A 21828-nucleotide genomic window follows, 5' to 3' on the forward strand; every position below is an offset into this window, starting at 1 on the left:
ACACACCTCTACAGTGCTGTTACTGCAGAAATGACAAGGAAAACGTTCCTACTTTTTTAAACTCTTTTCACCTGAATGCATACCTGCTCTGAGCAGAGTTGGCGGCAGCCTGCATCACTGCAGCAGCTGCCTCCTGTGCCTTACGGTTCACAGTTGGCATGGGTGGGCCCATCCCAGGGCCTCCCTGTTGAGACATGCCAGGAGAATTGGGGGTCATACTGCTCATGTTTCCAGGAAATGGTCTGCTCTGCATCCCAGCTGATGGCATCCGTCCCAGGGGCATGGAACCACAAGGCTGGCTTGGCCCCTGTCCATGCATCTGACTGTTGGCATTTATACCCATGCCAGGTCCCGGGCCGCTGTAACTTGTGTTGGGGACACCGCTGTACGTCGGTGGTCTGGAGTAGTTTCCTGAACAAAATGATAAAAAGCACAGAGAAAAAACATTAGAACTTTTGAGCAAATGTTTCTGTTTAGGAAGTTAGCAGCTGCAGAACTTACACATGTGAACTTAAGTGACCCACGCTGGCCCCAAAGTCAGGACAACGCTTTTACACCAGGACAGAGAAGCAGTGACAAACTGCCCAAGGAGGTTATGCAGACTCCCTGCATGGAGGTTTTCAAAACCCAGTTGGATAAAAGCCAAGAGTACCCTGGTCTGATCCTTTATCTGACCCTGATTTGAATACAAGGTCAGTCAAGAACAGCTCTTGAGCAACCCTCCAACCTGAATGATGCTAGGAACCTGATTTTCATGTACCCTCAAACATTTTCTGTCTAATGTAAGTTAACAGGCAACAGGAAATAAAGAAAAGTACAGCCTCCAGAGGGGCAACAGCACAGTTCAGTGTACACAGCTGCTTTATGCAGTAGAGAGAGATGTGGCAAGTAAGAAGCCTATTACATAAGTTCAAGGGAGAATCTTATTTTTGTAATTTCATGTTCTCACTCCTTTGTCTTTCTGCAGTTTCAGCTTATTGCTTCTAATTGTTCTGCCCATTTAAGACAGAGATAATTTGGTGTGGACTGGTGAGGATGACTGCTGGGGTCCAAGAAAGATTCCTACTCTCTCCTGCCCATCCTGCTTTTCTAGTAAGTCCAGTTTGGCTATGCCAGCATAAGAAGTGGTAGCTTACAGTGCAACTCCTCTGAGAAAACTAGTCTTACACAAGTAAGCAGCAACAGTACAAAGATGCTCATATAAGCAGGTGCCTTACGAAGGACAGCATGAAAACCTGGCTGAACCCAGTCTGTGTTGTCACTAGAGTGAAGTGCTCTGCTTGCAGCAGCTTAACTCATTTGAGTGCTGATTTTCCTGCCACGTTGAAATCTCAAGAAAAATTGAGTATACAGCATGCAGTGTTACAGAAACAAACCCAGGCAGCATGAGAAAGAGGAAAAAAAAAAAAAGCAAGCTAAAGATATGATAGAAAACTATTTTAGGAAACATATCACATTGCACTACTTCAGTCATCAGTTTTGACTTGTCTTCATTTCCATCTCATCCAGATTAGTGGAAACATGACCCATTCCCTCCCTGTGGGATGCCACAAAGCAGAGTTTCCTCACTACTCTCAGATATTCCCACGCTTATTCGAAGGCAGAAGCCCTTGGACTCTTCCTGTGATTGTGCAAATCAGCCATGCCTCTCCTCAGGCCTCAGCTACCAGGCAGAGGAGTTGGTGGCATCCAACTCCCATTTGTATTTAAAATAAACATATTCATCCATCATTTGAATGCACACATAATTAATTCATATGCTCCTGCTGCTGTGCTTTTGCTAATCTTCTCCTCTCCAGTCTGTAAGTGACTCACTCTACTACAAGGTCTCCTTGGCGAGAACGTACGAGACCCACGCTTCCCAAGGAAGTGAAGCAACCATCCTCTTCTGCTTTAAAATCCAAGTTTCTGCCTGGGGGTTCTCACAGAAGGATCCCCAATATGTGGTTTAGCAGATATGAAAGGCTCCAGATTCAGCTTTATGCTGTCTTAAGACTGCTCTGTTACTTCTCCTCCTCTTCTGGGCTTGGCTGCTGGCAGCTGACTATTCAGTGAGCCATTGCCCCCAGCCAGAGTTTCAGTTGCTGAGACTGGCTCCAGCCATGCATCTGATCCAGCAGAAGTGACTACAGACTGAAGGGTTGGCTAGTTTCACACTGCTCTGCTATGTGTTACAGGCAACAGCACACAACTTGGACGTTGCTCTGGGTTTCCAGTTGCTTTGTGCAAAAAAAATGCAATACAGCAGGATGGTGTATATGTGCACTCAAAGATTATGCACAGCAGTTAGCATATCTTATGTACATGCTATTAGTAACACTACTTCCCAAAGAGAAGCAAATTCTCTCCCTAGACTACCAGACCTGATATCCATGATCACTGGGAGCTACTGTCAGTCCAATTTACATAAAGCCAATTTGTTTTGTCATTTAGGGTCTACAAAGTACATTCAGCAGCATGTGTGGAAGAGCAAACACCAATGTTAAAACACTACTGCTGTTTTCATGCTATTTTGAATTGGGACAAAAAATGTAATCTTATGTGCTTTGGCTTTTTCAGCATACACATAACACAGTGTGTATGCTGAAAAAACAGTGGAATCTTCTCCATAAAAGTATGCAGCTCAGTTAAAATAGCTCCTAATCATTCATCTTCAGGGATACAAGATGCACAGGGAAGTCGTATCTTTTTAGTAAGGAAAACAAGTTTCAATGTTTTTTTCCATCTTTTTCTTTCCCTAAGCATTTCCTCAATACCTCAAGTACTAGCTATTCTTATACCTTTCCCAGACCACAGGAAAAAAAAAAGGCAAAATAAAAGCCAAACAAAATACAAGAGGAATTGCCAGGAATGAGGAGTGCAATCTTATTTCCATGTTTCTCTAATAGATTAGTAATTTGTTGGCAGTGGCTTTGACAGAAAACAGATGGATGCAGCATTAAACACAATGAATGCAGCAGATGCTAGGCCAGCCCACATCAGCTGGACGTGTCAGGCAGCCAAGTTCAAGAGCCCACACTTTTCAAGTGGGTACAAGCCTGGCAACAGTGGCTGCACAGTACTACTGAACAACTCCTCCCCTCCATATCTGAGGGATTTTTGATTCCAACTCCCCCTTGGCAGAGTAGAATTGTACCAAGAGAGACAACATCTCTAATGCATGAGAAAAAACAATGCTGCAACAGGAATCAAGAGGGGAAAAAAAAGTGTAACGGAGATAAAGTATAAAAAACTGACTAACAACCTGCCAAAGACAGATGTTCATACTTACTGCTGAAACCCTGGTCCACTTTGTTCACGTTTGCTGAACAAAGTGCTCTGAGATCTTGCCATTTCTAGGCAAACTAAAAAGAGGGAGATTTGAGAACTACCTGTTAGCTTTGCTCTCTGCTTTAGACATAGATCAGATTCACTGTATTAAAAAGAGCATCTTAGAATAGCTCTAGAATTTTTTACATGTGCACTTAACCATCAAGCTATTCTTCTACAGCCAATTTAAATGTATTGTTCTGAATTCCTCTGAACTATTTCACCTAGGGGACTTCAGTAAGATACAGCTGATATTTAAGTCTTAGCTCCACAGACTTTTGCATATATGGGTCTGGATTCAGAGGTCCAGAGCCTCATGATATGCAGGGCATCTCATCCTTTAGTGCTACCATTTTAATTAAAATCTAGGATTAAAATCAGTGCGAACTAGACACAAAGTGCTTTTGTGAAATGAGTCCAACATTAAAAGCACAAATACTCAATTCATACTGCTTTATCACAAGCAAAAGGGGGTTTAACTGACAGTGAAGCTCTGGGGCTGCAGTTCAGACAAATTCAGTACTGATTTCCCTCTTTGTTATACCCCAACAGAACAGCTTCACTGATGAATTGAGTAGGAAAGTTTAAGAAGACAGGATGCATTTCTGAGACATTTTACTGATTCACAGGAAGCTTTTCTCTGCCCCAGTCTTAAAAGATCCAACTGACTATGGCATCTGACTGCTCTCCAGAGTGCATTTAAGGGACATTTTGCTGTGGCAGCAGTCTGATGCTCAGGTCATAGACCAGAGCTTCATTAGCCCTTGAGCTAGATGTTGCCCAAATACAAACCAAAGAGATTCTTTCAGTAACAACCCCCATCCTCACTCTGCTTTTTTTAAAATTTTATTTAATTCTTGGGGACAGGAGAATGCTGGGATTTAATAAAAATGAAAATTAATCTTCTGTACTGTATGCTCCTGTGTTGTATCCCAGACACACAGAAGTGTGGAGCCAAAGCCATTTATTATTTTTGTAGGAAATGGTTTCACAGAATTGGACTAGGACCCAGTGCAGAACTGCTTCCTGGGAAAATATATTCTGCTCTTATTATAGTTCTAAGTGTCATGTAAACACATGAAAATCAAATAAATCAACCATAGGCATGAAATGGATCATTCTGCTCTCATGAACTGGGGGCTAATACTTCCAGTCCAAACTTAATGGCGTAGTCTTTACCATGGTGAGCAATTCCAGTGCACAGAGGACATTAGCCTTGAGCAATTGTTTTCAGGACAGCACATAGTGAAATCCAGTATTCAAAGCTGGATCAAAAGCTTAGTGTCCAGAATGCTTTGATGCATATATAAAAGTACAAGTAGTCCTGTCAAACTCAGCCTAAGCTTAACTATATTCTGGAAGAAGGCCTATGTGAACAAAACATGGAAAGCAAATCAGATCTGTGAGAATTACTTTAGTTTAATAATTTAAGAACTTGGTTTCAACCCAGGTAATTTTTAATATATTTCCTATTTTGGCAGAAAAAGGCAAATGGGATTACATTATTATATATTCATCATTGCTGGCATATGATTATGCTTTCTAATAGGGTATGTTAAGAGTTGTAATTATGGATTACTTTCATTTAAAATGAAAAAAATGCTATTAAAACCTTAAGTCCAGGTAAACACATAACTTGGAAATATCACTATCTTCATCCTTGGTAAGAATGTAGTATTCTTCATCTGGTGAGAATGTAGTATTCTTCTGGTCTAATTGTTACCTACAGAGCTGACACTCTGCAAGGCCCTAATCTTAGGATGACCAGTGCACAGAATCACTGGTACTTTCCAAGCACTGGCAGAAGAACATGGTTTTCATCCATCACACTATTCACCAAACCCTTCTGAAATGGCCTGTTAATGACAATGATGCTCATTTTCTTCCTGTCCCTCAAGTTCACTTTTTAATAGCAGTTTCTTCCTGACCATGACCCATAAAATCATTACATAGGCACTTTCATCTACAGAGGGAGGAAAAGAACTGCTGAACTCAAGCAAAAAAAGAAAGTAGGATTTGGCGTGTTACTTAAATGCATTGATTTAGTACAAAAACCTTTCCATTCAATCAGTGTGGATGGCTAATGTTTTACTGCACTTGACACCCACTATTCCCCTGGTTCGGAATCTCAGCAGCAGCAGTACAGCTGGAAGTCAGGATAGCACATCATAAATCCACTGGATTTTTTACCAGTTAAGCTAGTTGCTCACTGTGCAGATAAAAATAAGCACTTGGACAGCATTTTATGGCCACAAAATGCTTTCCAAATAAAAGGAAAGCACCAGTCAACTGGAGTTAGGTAATTAATCTTCACACATGGCTATAAGGCATTACTAGTCCCATTTTATAGTTGAGGAAAGCAAAGCAGAGAAATGAATCTACTTGCCTAAGCTGAAAGATGATGCAAAAGGCAGAGCCAAAATTAGAAACTGGGAAATCTTGGCTTGTAGCCCTGTGCTCAGAACACTAAACCAAACGCTACCCAGAGATGAAACAGAAAGGAGCATTGCATAGGGCTGCAAGGCTTCTTGCAAACAAACATCAGAATAGTTCTCAGAAACTTGGGAGACTAAAATAACCATCCTTGCTAGCACGGGAGAGTCACTGAGCCCTACAGAAATTCCCAGCGCTGGCTCAAGTCCTTTCTGAGGCTTTTAAGTAAGAAAGCAACAGTAGGAAGTGCTGAAATAGAAAGGCTTCTTTATGTACCTCTAAGGAAAATACTGACCCTTATTTATGCCATGGCTTGACTTCAACTTCATTAAACCCCTAAACAGATGCATACTTTATAAAGGTTATCCATTAAAGGCAAAACAATAGACAAGTTCAAGGTTGTCCAGGGGCAGAAATTGTGAATTCTACTTTGGTTTACTCCCCCACCAATTCTGTCAAACAAGCAAAATAAAAGGAACTGTCTCTCTCAGTCTGAAGGGTTAGTTAAGATTCACAAACCATATGCATTAGAGCTCAATATTCTATTTCCACGGTAGCCACTGTATTATTATGCTTGTTAGAAGACTTTACCCTCAAAGTCACCACGCAATTTCAGGTTGGCCTTGGGATTTCATCCAAGAAAAGAAGTCCTATTTTGGGAGCGGTGTTGTGACCTTTATTCCATGCTTGCTCAAATGCAGCCTCATCACAGAGATGACATGCTTGGGTTCCTAAACAATAGACCTGGCAATGCCACAGATTCTTCACTTCCTTGCCTAATTTAAGGTCACTATTTTTATACAGAGAAAGGTGCTAATAACAGAAACAGCTTCTTCCACAAGGTGCAGCTCCACCTTTGGATACAGCTTTATTTGCTTAGGATTTTTTTTTTTTACGGAGAGTGTTGTGTGTATATTTCTGTTGTTTTTAACATACATGCCCACATACACAATACATAGATATATATTGTAAAAAATATATATAAATTATTGTATCTATCAGCAAGCATTTTACCTTGTGGTCCATACTGGCTCATCTGAGGCCCATAAGTACCACTTGAGTTACTCTGCTGAAAGCTACCAATTCCAGGATGCACTTGACCTCCAGGTGAGGGGTGTGGTGACATGGAAGGTCCAGTTTGTTGAGGTCCATACTGTGACATTTGGGGGTTCCTCTGCATGCCTGCCATAAAACCTATAGGGAGAAAAGTACCAAAGCAAAAATTAATATTCAGGTAACTGTTCTTTATTAAAAAAAAACCTTTGGCATAAAATAAACCATCCCTCTTTAGTTATTTCAGACTAAGAATACCCAGAAAACTGCTGCTGTTCATCCAAAGTAAACCACACAAATCTCTAAGTCAGACATGATGTCTCAACCATCAAAACCTGTACATAAGGTTTGAAAACCTTTACTTGTAAATGAAGACAGGGCAGTCCTGGTTATTTACAAATGGGTGCCATTTTTAAAATTAAAACAACTTTTAGGGGAAAAAACCAAAGGCAATTATATGCATTAGTTAATTAGCAGCACTAAGGAATTTGCCTGATGACTTACGGTGGGAGTATCACATCTTCAAAATTATACATCGCTACCAAAATGCCTCACTTCAGCATATAGAAACCCACTGTAAATACTCTTCTATTGCCAACAAACTCACCAGAGCTAAAATTCACCTCTATGTGAAGACCAGTCATACTAGCCAGAACTAACAGTTGTTTTGTTACGTATTTGTGCTCTGGGTCCTTATTCTAGTCTTTCCCCTGCACATTCCATTGCATTCTCTCCTTTTTCCCATTTGTAAATGTATTAATGAATCCCAATTTAACTTAAGGTTCAAAAGTGACAGCATGAGACCTAGTGAAACACTCTCAAATTTAGAAGCTTCACATGAAGGAACAGAACTAAGCCTGTTAAATGAAGAAAGAAGAGGGTTTTGAGGTAGGGTTTAAAGCTTTCATGAACTGGGAAAAATCCTGCAATCATGCCCATGAAACATCTATGCAGGGATGCTGGTTTTCTTATGTTTTATACCCTGAAAGGTTTTAGTGCTGCTTTGAATGTTGAAGAGGATGTGCTGGCAAAATTTAGTTGGTTTTTTTTTAATTTCTGGAGGAAATCCGCTTTCTTTCCTGTTCTGCTGGCATATTAAATTTCATCTTTCCATTTCCCTGCGAGGCAAAACCCGCACATAGCACAGGCCAGCTCTGGCTGTGCTGCCAGCGCGAGGAAGGAGCCCTGGGGTGCGGCACTAAAGGATGACTCTCCCACAGGGCCGGGGTGTCCTTCCACTGGTTAGCACCAAACACAACCCTCTCCCCACCCCTATACACTCAATGCCCGATTCATGAAGAGAGGTAATTTTTTCTGACCCATATCCAGACCTGTGATCAGACTCATAACTGAAAACACTGAGGTGCAGGCTGTAAGGAGAAAAACCAGGAGATGAGATGACTTTGTACCCCTTGGGCACAGTTCTTTCATGCTGTGAACAGCTCAACCCATATTGGGCTAAAACTCCGACTGCAAGATTTGCTGAATATGCATCAGTTCTTCCTGATGATCCTGCATCAGTTTTTCCTTTTTCTGCAAGCCCCAAGAAAAGGAACTTGATCACACCTGAACTGCCAAGTCAGAGCCTGGCACTCGCTCTGGAGGTAGAGCAGACATTGACACATGACACAGCAAAAAACTGAGAGCAAAATGGCAGCTTGGAAACTGGTCTGTACAGGTTGGAAAACTCCACACTTCTGCAAAGGAAAACTTGCACGACCTTCTCCATTTAGCTTTATTTTGAAACAGACCCCTTGATTTTTAAAACAGTTCCACTCTGGGCACAAGTCTTATTACAAGGCCTATGTCTTCTGCTAACAGTGCTGTAAGTAATTCAGAAACCTAATACAATCTTATGTCTGTACAAAACCAAAGCCCATGTTCCCAACACACCCCATATATATCACTCTTGTGGGATCCATCTGAATGAAAAAATTTGTACTGGTCACACGAAGATTTTTATTATAAAGATAATAAAGTTACTCCTGTGTCTGGTATAGAAGTGAGGGGGCTTTTTCTGTTCAACTTTTAATCTATATGAGGTAACTTTCCAAACATTGCGCTAGTGATTCAGGTTTTTCAGCCCCATTATTATTGCAAGGAGTACTTTTCTTAACACCACAAGGAAAGGTGATGTACTGAACAGCTACTGGTATAGGAATTTCCAGTAGTGATGCAGAGGGACTACTGGCTGTTGAAGCTAATGGAGAACATGGACTAATGTCTAATGAAAAACATGGAGATTATCAGTTAACAGCTCTGCTGTTGTCAAGAAGGATTCTAAAGGGACCAGAGTAATAAGTAAAAAATAAGTGTTTCTACTCAAATGACCTCTTCAGTAAACTCCTCCTCATTCATTTTGGATGTTGTGGAATGGACTGTACAGCTATGTGTACAGTTGCAAATAAAACATGCCAGGAAGAGAGTGGTACACTTGTGTCCATCCAGATAAACCTTCCCACTCAGTCCTGGTAATCTTATCTGTATGGCTTCTGGGCACAATCCCTCGTCCTGCCTTATCCATGCTCGGGGCTGTGGCTCAGGAAACACTGGCCAAAACCAAGCCGGGGGCATGCCAGTACCTCAAGAGCAGAGATAACTGTGTGATACTACTCAAACTACTGCTCTAGCCTTAGTTTAATAAAGATGGTGATTAACACAACAAAAAAGGAACACACTCCTAATCTGCTTTTGATGTGAGGCATGAGTTTCATCATCTCAGAGGGTGTAGGATTCCTCTCAAATCAAGGCTGGCTTTGCTATTTTCTCTTGAAGGAAGATACAGAATTGAGGAAAAGGAATGCTGAAATTCAGGAAGAATATCTATGCTATTCTATGTTCTGCTACTGTCTGTATGGTACACTGAAGTGAGATGTTAAAACAGGACATGTTCTAATTTCCTTCCAGAGAGGAGAGGAGTCCTTTCAGCTATAGATGAGATGGGGAGTAGCAAAGAACTGCTCTTACTGGGATCTGGATTCCATTTCAGTATAGAGGATCCTATCCTCATCAACCTCCATGAGAGCCCAGTCAACACCGAGAGATGAGTGCATGAGTTTGAAGTGTTTTAAGTATTTGCAGAAAGCTCAGATGTCTTAGAGAGAAAAGGGTTCCCGGTCAACACATTAACAGTCATGCATCATAAAGAAAAAAACAACATCAATTCTAAAAATCTTATCAAAAATGAAAGGGAGCAGCTGGCATACATTCATTTTTCCTTATTTACACACATTTTCCCTAGTGTTCAACTTCATTTTACAGCTGATACAAAAAGAAATAAATTTTCTTTCCAGAAAATTAGATTTTAGGTAAAGTTTTCTTCTGTAAAGAATGGAAGTAGGATTATATTAGAGGTGCACTAGAGTAATGGCAGTGAAGTGATTCAACAGCCAGACTGCATCTGACATGTCAAGCCCTGTGACAACAAGGTGGGTTGTTTTGTCTTTTAAACTGCTAGGAAACAGCTATGAATTAAGCCTTCAAAAATGCAGTGGCAACATACTCATCAGTGAACAAATCTACTCCCTTCCCTTAATACTAATGATAAAAAGAGGTAGAGGTGATCCTTTACTTGCCATCACAACAAAAGATTACTTTTTGAAAAAACACTTGAGTGGGTTTTGGCAAACTAAGCTATTTCAGATGTAGCTGAATAAAGTGACCCTGCCAGAAGCATTCTCTTCCTTTTGAGTTAGCATTTATACTACATTTACATACGTGAAGAATGACTGTATTAAAAACTACTTTAACATTGCAGAGTCATCTTTGCAGGTTTTTGGTTTTTTTGTTCTCAGTGGAAGAGTAGCATACTATTAACAATTATCACACTGTAACAATAATAAAATATGTTTGCATGTTCAAATTGAACATACATAGAGTGTTTAAAAATGGTCAGGTAGCATTTTATTTTTCTTCGTTCTTTTTAGCAAAATACAGGGAAAAGTAAACCAAGCAATATTATGATAGAAGTGTTTCTTCTTCTTTGATGAAGGAAAAGACAAAAATGAAGCTCCTCTTCTTCTAAAGAGTCCTAACACTTAGTAATGCACATCATTTAGCTAATATCACCAATGATGCCTTTTTAAAATAATTTAAAACCTTGTCCTTCCCTCAGGCGTATGTATACACAAAACAGATACACAGCAGTAAATTACTAAAGCTTCATGAAATTTTGCACTAAGGTTGTCTGCACACTGACCAATACAATCCCATCTGTTTCTTGGATACCATCACCTTAGCACTACCCATGAAAAACACCCACTGAACGTGCTGGGTGCTGCTATAAAACCTCAGATGGATTCTTTTGATATTTTAAAATTTTTGCTTGAATATGAAAAAACCTTACAGAAAAGCAGAAGCTCAAACAAAAAGGAAGTGACTGCAAAGGAACAGGTTATTGCACATCAGTTGATGGACAGCAACTCTCTACGGGCACACACTTTAACCACAGTCAATAAGAGGTCTTTTGATTTAGCCAGGAGTAGTCCATCGATTTTCATGAATGAATTAAACCTAAAAACACATGCAACACTTACTCATTATAAGCTCACAAAAACTTTGGAGTTTACAGTGCTAGCAGATCATCATTAACTTATGCATCTGATAAGTAAAAATTGAGGAAAGGTACAACGTGCAACAGTATATTGTAAAATTGAACTTACCTAAGAAAAAAGTACACTGGGCTACAGCTCTTTCTAGAGGGGCATGCTTAGTGACAGAGCTTGGGACCAAAACAACTCAGGATCCTTTCTCAGTAAGGAAAAAGGAAGTTCCCCTTGTTCAAGGGCAGAGGCTAAAGTAAGGGCTATTACTAGCTAGACAGGCTTATTAGTCTGAAAATCATGGAATAAGAAAAGTAGAAACAGATTGGATGCGTATACTGATGATCAACTAATTAGGGAAAAATAACATAAAATTGTGTACTTATGAATCAGCTCAAAAAAATTAAGTATGTGAAGAGATATTTTCCACTACCTCTAAAGGAAAAACTTGTATGTGGGGAGAAACACAGAAATTTCCAATGCTTGGTATTTTAGCAAGGCACTGGTCAGTACCCTTGAGAAAAAAGAGCAAATGTTTGCACACCCATGACACGAGTTTTTGGCAGACCTTCCTTCCGCAGACAGCGGTTTGTGTTGTATCCACTCTCTCAGGATTTTCACCAGAGTACACCACAGAACTATGAGGGATCTAAAGCAGTGACTCCCAAACCTAGCTCATCTGTGGATAAACAACACTGAGACAGACATGTCAGGGTAAAGCTAAACAAATGAAAAGCATTATTCTGTGATCTGGCACCCTGTTAGCATGGCAGGATGCTGAGGAACACCACAGTCACACTGAAACTCTGCCGAGCCCACCCAGTCCAGATGGCAAGGACAGCTCAGGAAGGCTTCGGACTGGTGAACCACATGTGGGATTTTGCCCAGCTAAACATGTCCATAGTCAGCACCTCAGAGCACTGCAAGGACATATCCAACAGAACACAACTCACACATTAATCAAGTGTTCTAGTAACTGAAAGAGTTGGTCATTCTCATATTAGCCTGTGACACCAAAACCCTAAATATGCAACCAGGTTGTCTGCAGATGGTACATGAACAAACATCTTCACATGGTGTGGTCAAACCTGGAGATGTGTGGCTTCCAGACAGCAGGAGCTAAGAAAATACTGTTGTACCATTGCTTATGGGGGGCCAGCTCTACCTGGCCATAAACTACTTACTGTCACTGGCAAAGAATGGCATGGTACCTGCCCCTAAGGCACTACTTAAAATAAACACTGAAAAGGACACAGTGAGAGAGATTTAGGCACAGGAAAAAATCAAAGCAGACAAAAATGTTATACAGGTCTAAACAAATAACAGCAATTAAGGAACTGGTGAGGTTTGACCCATGTACCAGAAAAGAAACTAAGTTAATCAACTGAAATCATGTGACATAAAAAACATGGTATCTAGAGCAAGCAAGCACAAGATTTCTTTACATTCAAGATACCTCAGATCCTATTTTCATTTTCCAGAATGCAACCTTATTAACATATGTCCAGCTAGACCTATGTTTGACACACACAAAGCATCTGACTTAGCAATACACACACAGGGTGATGGGTTGGTAAGCATGAGTGCCTGAGCTTGCAGTGTCAAACTCATTTAGACAATGCAAATACTAAGTCTCAATATTCCTGACCAGTTAATAGGCAGATAAAAGAAATAAGAAATCAAATAAATAAAATACCTGCACTGCACCAATACAATACCTTTGGACATAATACTTTATAAAAGCTAAAAAAATTATTTAAAAATTCTTATGTCTTTCTCCAATCACATTCTATTAAAAAAAAAAGTTCCAAAATGTTTTTAGGAGAAAGTTCTTTGAGAAAAAAGAGCAAATGCTTGCACATCCATGATACAGTTTTTGGCAAACTTTCCTTCCTCAGACATTGATGCTCTCAGTTCTTCTGAGAGCTCTTCTTCTTCTAATGAACTGTTCTTCTTCTAATTAGAAGTTCTTCTAATGTTTCTCCATTAACCATGAAAAACTGTAATCAAGTTTCTACACTGAGCTCTTTTTTTCAGCCCACATAAAAACCCACATAAAACTTGCCAGCTTCTCCAAGTCCATCAGAGCACCACTAAAACCATCTGAACTCTAGACTAGAGTAAGGGTGACATGATTTCCCTTTGGTATCTGGACAATTTATTTTCACAATGGCCTCTACTAAAATCTGCAGTACAACCACCACATTTCTTCACATCCATTTAACAAAAAATGTTTCTTTGCTTATGTGAAACAGCAGTAATTGAAAACATCAATTCATAGCAAAATTAGGATTTCCTGCAAAGATCATTGCAGTATTTCTCATTTCCACAAAAAAGACCAATGTTCTGTTTAAGCAAAAGTGCTGGACTGGTTTTATTTTTCTTTAAAATTATTTTCTTATTATGCTTTAATATCTATCTTACAGTCTCCTCACTGTTTATTTGTCTGACTGCTTCTCTCCACAATGTGAATAGCTTTGGGGAAGATGGAAACTAATGACCTAGCTAAGGTTTTAACCCAGACCCCCTAGTGTTTTACCAGCTGTGCTATTAGGTTAACTGGCTGAATCTCCTCTGCTTCTCTCTCTGATATTACAAAACCCAGTCTATGTATAGCATGCAATAATGTTTAAATTTTTCCCACCCCTAAACCTCCCTCTGCTACTGCCTAGCCTTGAAATTCATATAATCTATCATTGATAAATTAGAATCTGGGGAAGGATCAGACAGATTACCCAGATGGTAGCCGGGGAAGAAATATCCAACCTTTCCTAATGCAAACCTTGCATAATGCTCTCTGATGCAAATTTTAAGTGCGATACTGAGGACAAAGAAAGGAAGACATTTGTGGAGATGTTCATGCACAGCCTAAACAAAAACCACATTGCTCATCTGCCATTTTACACATCATTTGTTACTGTAATATACCTTACAGAAAATGCTTTTACTATGGTGCTTGAAAAATCAGGGTCATGGTGACGTGCGGTACAAAAGCACCCACCCTGCCCTCCCAGCTGCCCCCGAAGGGAATCCTGAATTTCAGTAGGTAGCTTGGGCTGCTGGAATTAATCTCGCCAGCAACATGAAAAACCTGAGGAGTCTGTCTGCTCTGCACAATCAACATTTGTCTAAGTTTCCCTAATAACGTGCACACTTAGGAGAATCATGGAGGAGAGCAAGCAAGGAACAGCATTTTACAACGTGTAATGTGCAAAGCCTGCAGGCTTAATGGTCTACATTTCAGGTTTGAAAACTTTACCCTCGCCAGAGACTGCTGTTCAAAGGTCCCCTGAATCAACTCAGATCTTCCTTTTCATGAAGTAAATCTATTGAATATTGCTATATATACTTTGTGGACAAGACTAAAGTATACGTGATGTGTTTTCTGTCGCACACATGTAAAATAAATCATATTGCTTCTTTCAAAAACACAAAATCAGTGTGTTGTCCTCGGTCCCCAAATGCCTTTGCCTCAGTCATATTTTTACCATGATTTATGATTTGACTGATTTTTTCCTTTCCTTGATTTGCAGCTGTTCCCTGATGAGTGTTTATTCTTTTGGATCCTTTGGGATGGTAGGAATTATCCAGTGTTAGCTATTAATATATACTTTATATAGATTTCAACTCACTGTCCTGTATATTAATTTAAAAAGACATAAAGGGTGCTAGATCAGAGGTTATCTTTACAGGAGCTTCATAAAAAGATTAACTTAGGCACTGAGTGTCCTGACAACCATGGTGCTGTTGAAGAGGCAGACCACAGGCAGCTCCCAGTGTATAGGCCACGATGGGAAGCTCTCCCAGGGACAGGGATCATACCCAGTAACTTCACATCAAGCATGTGACAGCAACATTGACTCGCTCTGTCAAGTTCTTCTTCAGCAACTGCTGTAGCTTATCTTGCTCCCTGAGCCCAGAGGCAGGGAATTTGATGGCTGCCAAATGAAGTCAGAGGAAACTTTTCTATTGAGAAGTCTCTCTGCTGGCAACCATATAAACTCTCTCAGAATAAGTCAATTCTGCTCCCTAATCTCAAAAAGAGAATCCCCAATTTAGTTTAAAAAATGAAATAAAGATTCATCTCCAAGTCTAACATGATTTAGCATCAGCAAGAAGAGTGCAATGACCAGCTGCTAGTATACAAAATTTATTTGTTGAGAACTGACTCTGGGTTTTGATTGTACAGATATTATTATCTACTTCACATCCTACTTCTGCAGTTTTGCTGTCTCCCAGCACGGATTATCATATGTAAATCACACCCTTTTGTCCTTTGGTTCCTCTTGCAGATGGCCTGCCGTATATTTAGCATAGGCCACAAGTAATCAGATCAACATAAAGCTGAGAGTGGCTGGTGTATGTCTGAAATCCAAGCACAGTCTGGAACCAGCATCCTGACATGGTGATTGACTTTAAGAATTAACCTGTTTTGGCAGAGTAACATAATTTCTAATACTTTTGGGCAAGAAAAGCAGGTTTTCCTGAAACACTTGAGAGACAGACACAAAACTATGCACTCCACAGCTCAGAGAGAAGAATAGGAACTTTTCTTCATAGTGACGTTGATTACTAATCAAAGTAGACATATTGTAAGCCTTTTTGCTGTACATTGCTAATCAAAATAGCAAAGAAAAATAGTGTGTACATATTTAAAAAACCTGCTTATCACACTGACACTACACTTCATTGCACTTCCACTTTTACAATCCAATTAAAAATACAGAGGTGAAAATGAATGATGGCCCAATCTTTTTTAGACACTGTCAATAAATTTAGCATTCACTAAGTTGAGAAAGTGACATAGCTTTTTGAGTCGCCAAAAAAGCTTGGTGCCTGGCTCTATGGCATGGCTCTGCCTTCACATACAGACCTGCTCCGTGTTCTCCTGGGCATCAAGTTCCTAATTCATCACGCGCCTTGAGGTAAAAAGGGGATGCTTTACAGAGCTAGTGTGACAGTTTCAACTAAACCCTGCCTTTCCTCCTTATGTGATGCACTTTTTCTGTTTGTTGAGGGCACAGCTCCTCTTATCCCACTTTTCTGGGCATGATTTCTGCCCAGCCTGGCAGAGTGCTCCTGAATACCAGAGATCAGCTCCCCAGCACTGACCCACTTGGAGAACGCTGTGTGCGGAAGAGGCACTCAAACATACCTGTGGCTTTGCACTCTATGCATGTCTCAAGCATCTTTCTTTAAGAGCCTGAAATACTTCAGTCTACATCAAGTAAACTTATTACCAAGTCTGATTTAACCTTAAGTGGTGTCATCGTTAACATGGCAAGCAGAAGAATGTTAATGACAAGAATCATTTTATTCTCTAGCTCCTCAGTGCTCTGAATAGATCCCAAATCCCCAAATGAGAGCAAAAAACGTATTCTCAGGGAAAAAGTCTTTTTAAGATCTAAAAGCAAACTACAGTATCTTTCTTGTTGCAATAAGAATTCTTTGATCTATTTTCTTCCTTCTGGTTTCCCTTTTAAAGAAAAAAATAGATTTCAGGGAAAAGAATCTCTACCACCAAATGTCAGTATTAAGCCATAAATCTGATCAGGAATTGTAGGTGCAAAACACCTGATTGGTATTCTGTGTCTTCCACACGAGCAAAAACATTTATATTTCGTTAGAAGAAAATGCATGATAGTGGAATTTATGTAAGGACTGTGTACAAATAAGCATGCCCAGAAAACAGTTAAAGGGGAGAAAAATACCTGTATGAAATCTAATGGGTAAATTAGGGAATTTTAGTTACAGGAATTCAGTTGCTACTTAGTGTTTGTAGGGAAGCACAAAGAGAACATCAAAATGCCTGATCACATCCCATCTGTTACAACCTCTTACTGGATAACATCTTGACTGCCAAAAAAGCTATTTAAATTTACTACATTGCAGCTACTGATAAATATCACTTCTGTGAAGATCTAATACTAAATAAGGACAAGATCTGAGGATAAGCCTTACAAGCAGCAGTGTCAAAAAGATCCAAATTTTGCTTAGTGTAACACCTGTACTCTTAAGAGCAAGCAGTTTTCAGGGAGTCCTCGTGCCTGACTGTGATATGTTTTTAATAGAGCACACAACTACGCAACACTCCTCAAAAGCTGGATGTCAACAACGGAATGAAATAAAGGTGGAAAAGAAAGAATGACATAAAAAAGAGAAAAATGAAAAGGTACTAGGAGAAGGTGATGGAGAAGGCGGCAACTTCTATTCAACAATTTTGGAGGTGATTACTCCAGGCACTGTCCACATAGATCTGACAGGCACAGAATGCTGCCATGAAACTGCCTCCAGCAATGGAATACATTTTCCAGCACATCACAGCAGCTGCAACGGCATCAATTCTGCTTGCAATCCATGTCCAAAAAGAAAAGTTCTCAGTGGTCCTATTTCAGCATATCTCAAGGACTAATTAAATCCTCATTACTATCTTCTAATTATTCCAGTGCTCTGGGATTTCGCTCCGCAAGTCCCCAATGGTGCATTAGATGAAAAGGGTTAAATAACCTGTGTTGATTTTGAGACTCCAGATCTATTTCAGACCTTTAGCATATCATCAGCATTATCATGAATATTTAACTATGTACCGCTGTGAAAATTATAAGGGGAAAACAATTAAAGATTTTTTAAAAATTAATTCTGACCCATATACATTTGCACTAATAAATAAGGCTTCTTTAAGTATCCCCATTATGAGAGTGCTTGCTAGAGTAATAATGTGAAGTCATTAACTGTTTTCATTAAATTCAATGGTTTTCAGGAGCTCCCAATTCACTATTTTAATATAAGACTGACATCTACATACCCAACTGCATAAGCATGAAAATACTATTTAAAAGCAGGTAAGTTTCTTAAGCTTTTTCAGAATTACATAAGGAACGATTCATTCCTGCAGGGGTAAAAGTGCCTATTTCAACATTATTATGACAAATATTCTCCTAACAGTGCTTGCACAGGTGAACGTTCATATAAGCAGACAGAAATCTCTTCGTTTACAAAAGTAAGAAGGGGAGTATAAGCTAATGGCCAGGACAAAGGTTTCTTTTTCAGGCTGCAGCTTCAGGAAACTAATTTAGAGGGTCAGTTGGGATGTGCTGGGCTTCTATTTGATCCCTAGAAATAACTTCAAACTCGTTGAACACTTCTGGCTACTAAGGACATCCTTGAAACTACAGCTTCCAAACCCCAAACAAATAAATAGATACAGCTCAACACAGGGAATTCAAGTGGCTGCGTACCTCAAGTATTTCTTGAATGATTATGACAGCTGCCCTACCTCTGGGGCTGATGCAAAAAAAGTTTATAAAGAGCTTTGACTTCAATAAACACAAAATATGGAACCCCTACTTTTGATCATACAAAGGCAAGTCTGGAGGAGATCTATTATAAATGGAGAGCAAGATGTGCATCCTCCTTCCTCCCAAAAATGAAGCAAGTTTCGATGACTACCTCAATTAGTCATGACTACACTGTCATTACCATAGCCCCAAGTAATGATAATTGCTGGGATTCAGCAGCAGCTAAACACACTCTTGCTTCTCCAAGAGACTTCTGACACCAGTCTATCTCCACAGCTGTCTGATTCCAACAGTTCTTTAAGATGCACTTGACTTCAAGTCCCACTGCTTTCTAAGTCACGTGAGCTAAGAAATAGTTTATGTACATAAAATAAATGCAATTTCTTATTTCTTAGGTAGCCAACGTGTGTTGGCAGAACTAAAACCATTTCATTGATTGGGCCTCAAACAACAGCGGCCAGTTACCGGTTGTGGGACAAGAACAGAAGTGCCTAGAACAGCAGGCTACATTTACACTGAGAAAGTCCAAAAGTTCTACAGCTTGAGCAGGACATGAAAAATTTAAAAACTATTTTTTTAAAGTAATCATTTTAATGCTTATTACAAAAAGTATTAAATAAGGTATATGAAAATAAACCTGAGAAGCACAAAAAAAAATCAATCCCCCAAGAAACTCCTATTACTGTATATACGCAGTACATTACTACTCCCCTACTATCACACACAGAAATGTACATGTAAAAATGTGGTCATTGCTTCATGCTGCATTGTGAGACAAGGGATGCAGAGTCTTAGGCAGGCAAACATAAAAATACCAGAAGGGTGCTGAGTAACCATGGAAAGCAAGGTAAAATATAATCAAACACTTTAACAATAAAGTAAGTTAAGTGTAAACTTAATGGTTCAAGGTAGTGGTTTAGCATCCTGAAGTGCTACAGCTCAGATTCCACCCATCGGTCAATCTTCATGACCGGCTGGTAAATAACATTTTTTTCAAGTATTGAGAGCAGAGGATTCTGCTCAAGCAATGATTAGTGGTCTTTTGTTCATCCAGTTCTCTCTCTAAACAAGGAAAGAAATGCTATACAAAGTGTGAAAACAAACAACATTACCTTATCCTATGGAGTGTCTCTGGGGTTTTTGTTTTCATTTTCCTTTAATTTTTTTTTCTTTTTTTTGGAGAAAGTGTATCAGTAGGCCGAGAGTTTAAATTACTGTAACAGATGCCCAAGGATCAGGTGTCCTTAGCAGCAACGATTTTCTGCTCAGGTTTTTATCAGTAAATGACAAGCACCTTTCCTTTGAGTCCCCATCATTCCCCCTCCTTCCTTTCTTCAAGTTCTGTGGAAACCAGTTCAAGCAAGCAAAGGAATCAACTAATGTAACAGCCTTTTTAAAAGGTGAAGTTTTCCATTTCAAAGGAGCCTCTAATCAATGACAGGGCACAAAAGGGAATGCACGCATGTTTATGCGCATACAGCACAGACTTTAGAGAAGCTTTGGGGAACATGTTCTGCAAAATCAATATGACCTAGCTAGTTACAAATTTTGAATCTCCTGCATGAAACAAATGGACTTCTTGTACAAGCTGGGTCACAAGGATCATGCATATTACACCAGATTTTGCATATAAAGTGTTCAAAACCTGCAACATTCCTAAACACATTTTCTCTAAGAACATACCCGCAATTCTCACTGTGTAGACGAAAAACAAACTAAATCAATCTGTAAATTTTACTTCTCTCTCAGTTACTTACTTGTTTGACTTCCTAGTTATGGCAGCTGTGTTCTGTTTTACTTCTGAATATCTGTTTGCCTCTCCAGATCATACACTGAGCCCCAGTTTTGTTCTACAGCAGAATAGAGAGGTTTGACCTTTGCAGTTCCGTCAGACCTGCCTAACTCGTCCCCCAAAGCCAGGTGAGGAACATACCCTGCAGAGATAACTATTCCTGGGCACTATAACATTTTATGCCAAGACCCAGTTGTGCCAGGAAATGCACACATCTTTCTGAGATGTTTGGGTCTTCAAAGCCTTCATCTGATCCATTCCTGCTGCCTCATGACATTTCTATCCCACAAAGCATCATGTCTTTGCATTGGGTACTGAGGGCATTCTTTTTTCACCAAACAAGTATGTCATTCTGAATTTTTTTAATGGGAAAATATGTCCCTGCACTAACAACTGAGAATAAAGAATGACTGAAAAGGAAACAGAAGAAACCAGCATGGAATTCTGTATTTCATGTTCTCATTAATCAGCACTCCTGGAGGAGGGGACATTCAACCCAGAAAAATAGCAAAAATTAAGACTCTCTGCTCTTCTTTGTGAGCCCTCAGCTCCTCCTGGATGCTATCCCAGAAATTTGTCATTCTGTGAGTTCAACTTGTTTCACTGTGAGAAAACTTCTAGTATTTATGGTATCCCCATATGGTGCTACTTGGGATATTTCTGGAAGCAAGACATTTTAGGAGGGGCATTTCATAAATAACTCCATGTTTATCACAGTTATCATGTGTCTGTTTTGCAAGCCTGTCACTGGCACATGTTAACCACTGCACGGACAGGATGCCTGGTTTACAGCAGTTGATCGCACGCACGGCCACGCAACAAAGCTGTGACAACTGTATTCCATGAGCTAGGGAGAAAGGAGGTGAAAGGAAAAAAGGGCTTAAAGTTTATAAAAGGTAAATTTAACTTAAAAATGCTCTGCTTATTTTTGTGAGCACATGGTAGGGATCACTCTTTTAGAACAGTGCTCCTGCCTGCAAGGTTTTCCAAGGCAAGATTTCCAAATGATTGAACCATTTGACCTAAATATTTGATTTCCCTTTATATTTAAAGATATTTGATCCTAGAACTGGCTAGTGGACTATTGTGTTCATGCAAAGATATTAGAGATGACAATTTTAAGAACAGTAGCAAAACTGCTCCTAGTTAGCACTCTTTCTCTACATCTTAATTCCAAGATAGACAATGAAGAGCTGTATTCTCCAGGACATGACTCAAGTATTTACAGAAACTGCTTTTATACTCTGGGCATTCACTGCATTTTGAGAAAACCTAATTTTCAATTATAGTTTGGTAAAACCTGCTATTCAGTTGCTTTTTCCTCCAGAGACAGAAACCCCCCCAAGCTTTTTACAAAGAAGACTGTCATTATTTTCCCTGGGAAAAGAAAAGAAATTCCAGG

At 39.6% G+C, this 21828-nt stretch overlaps 1 protein-coding gene across 6 annotated transcripts in view; it reads right to left on the reverse strand.

Annotated features, from left to right (window-relative positions):
- ARID1B (AT-rich interaction domain 1B) overlaps positions 1-21828 on the reverse strand; it is a 326525-nt gene that overhangs the window by 59410 nt on the left and 245287 nt on the right. For all 6 annotated transcript variants that reach the window (XM_059841926.1, XM_059841925.1, XM_059841924.1 and 3 more), the window contains 2 exons: positions 6757-6936; positions 84-411 (listed from right to left, as the gene is read on the reverse strand). In XM_059841926.1, coding sequence (XP_059697909.1) covers positions 84-411; positions 6757-6936 — 508 coding nt within the window. The remainder of the gene's footprint in view (positions 1-83; positions 412-6756; positions 6937-21828) is intronic.

This window comes from Haemorhous mexicanus, chromosome 3, assembly GCF_027477595.1.
Source record: "Haemorhous mexicanus isolate bHaeMex1 chromosome 3, bHaeMex1.pri, whole genome shotgun sequence".
Classification (NCBI taxonomy): domain Eukaryota; kingdom Metazoa; phylum Chordata; class Aves; order Passeriformes; family Fringillidae; genus Haemorhous; species Haemorhous mexicanus.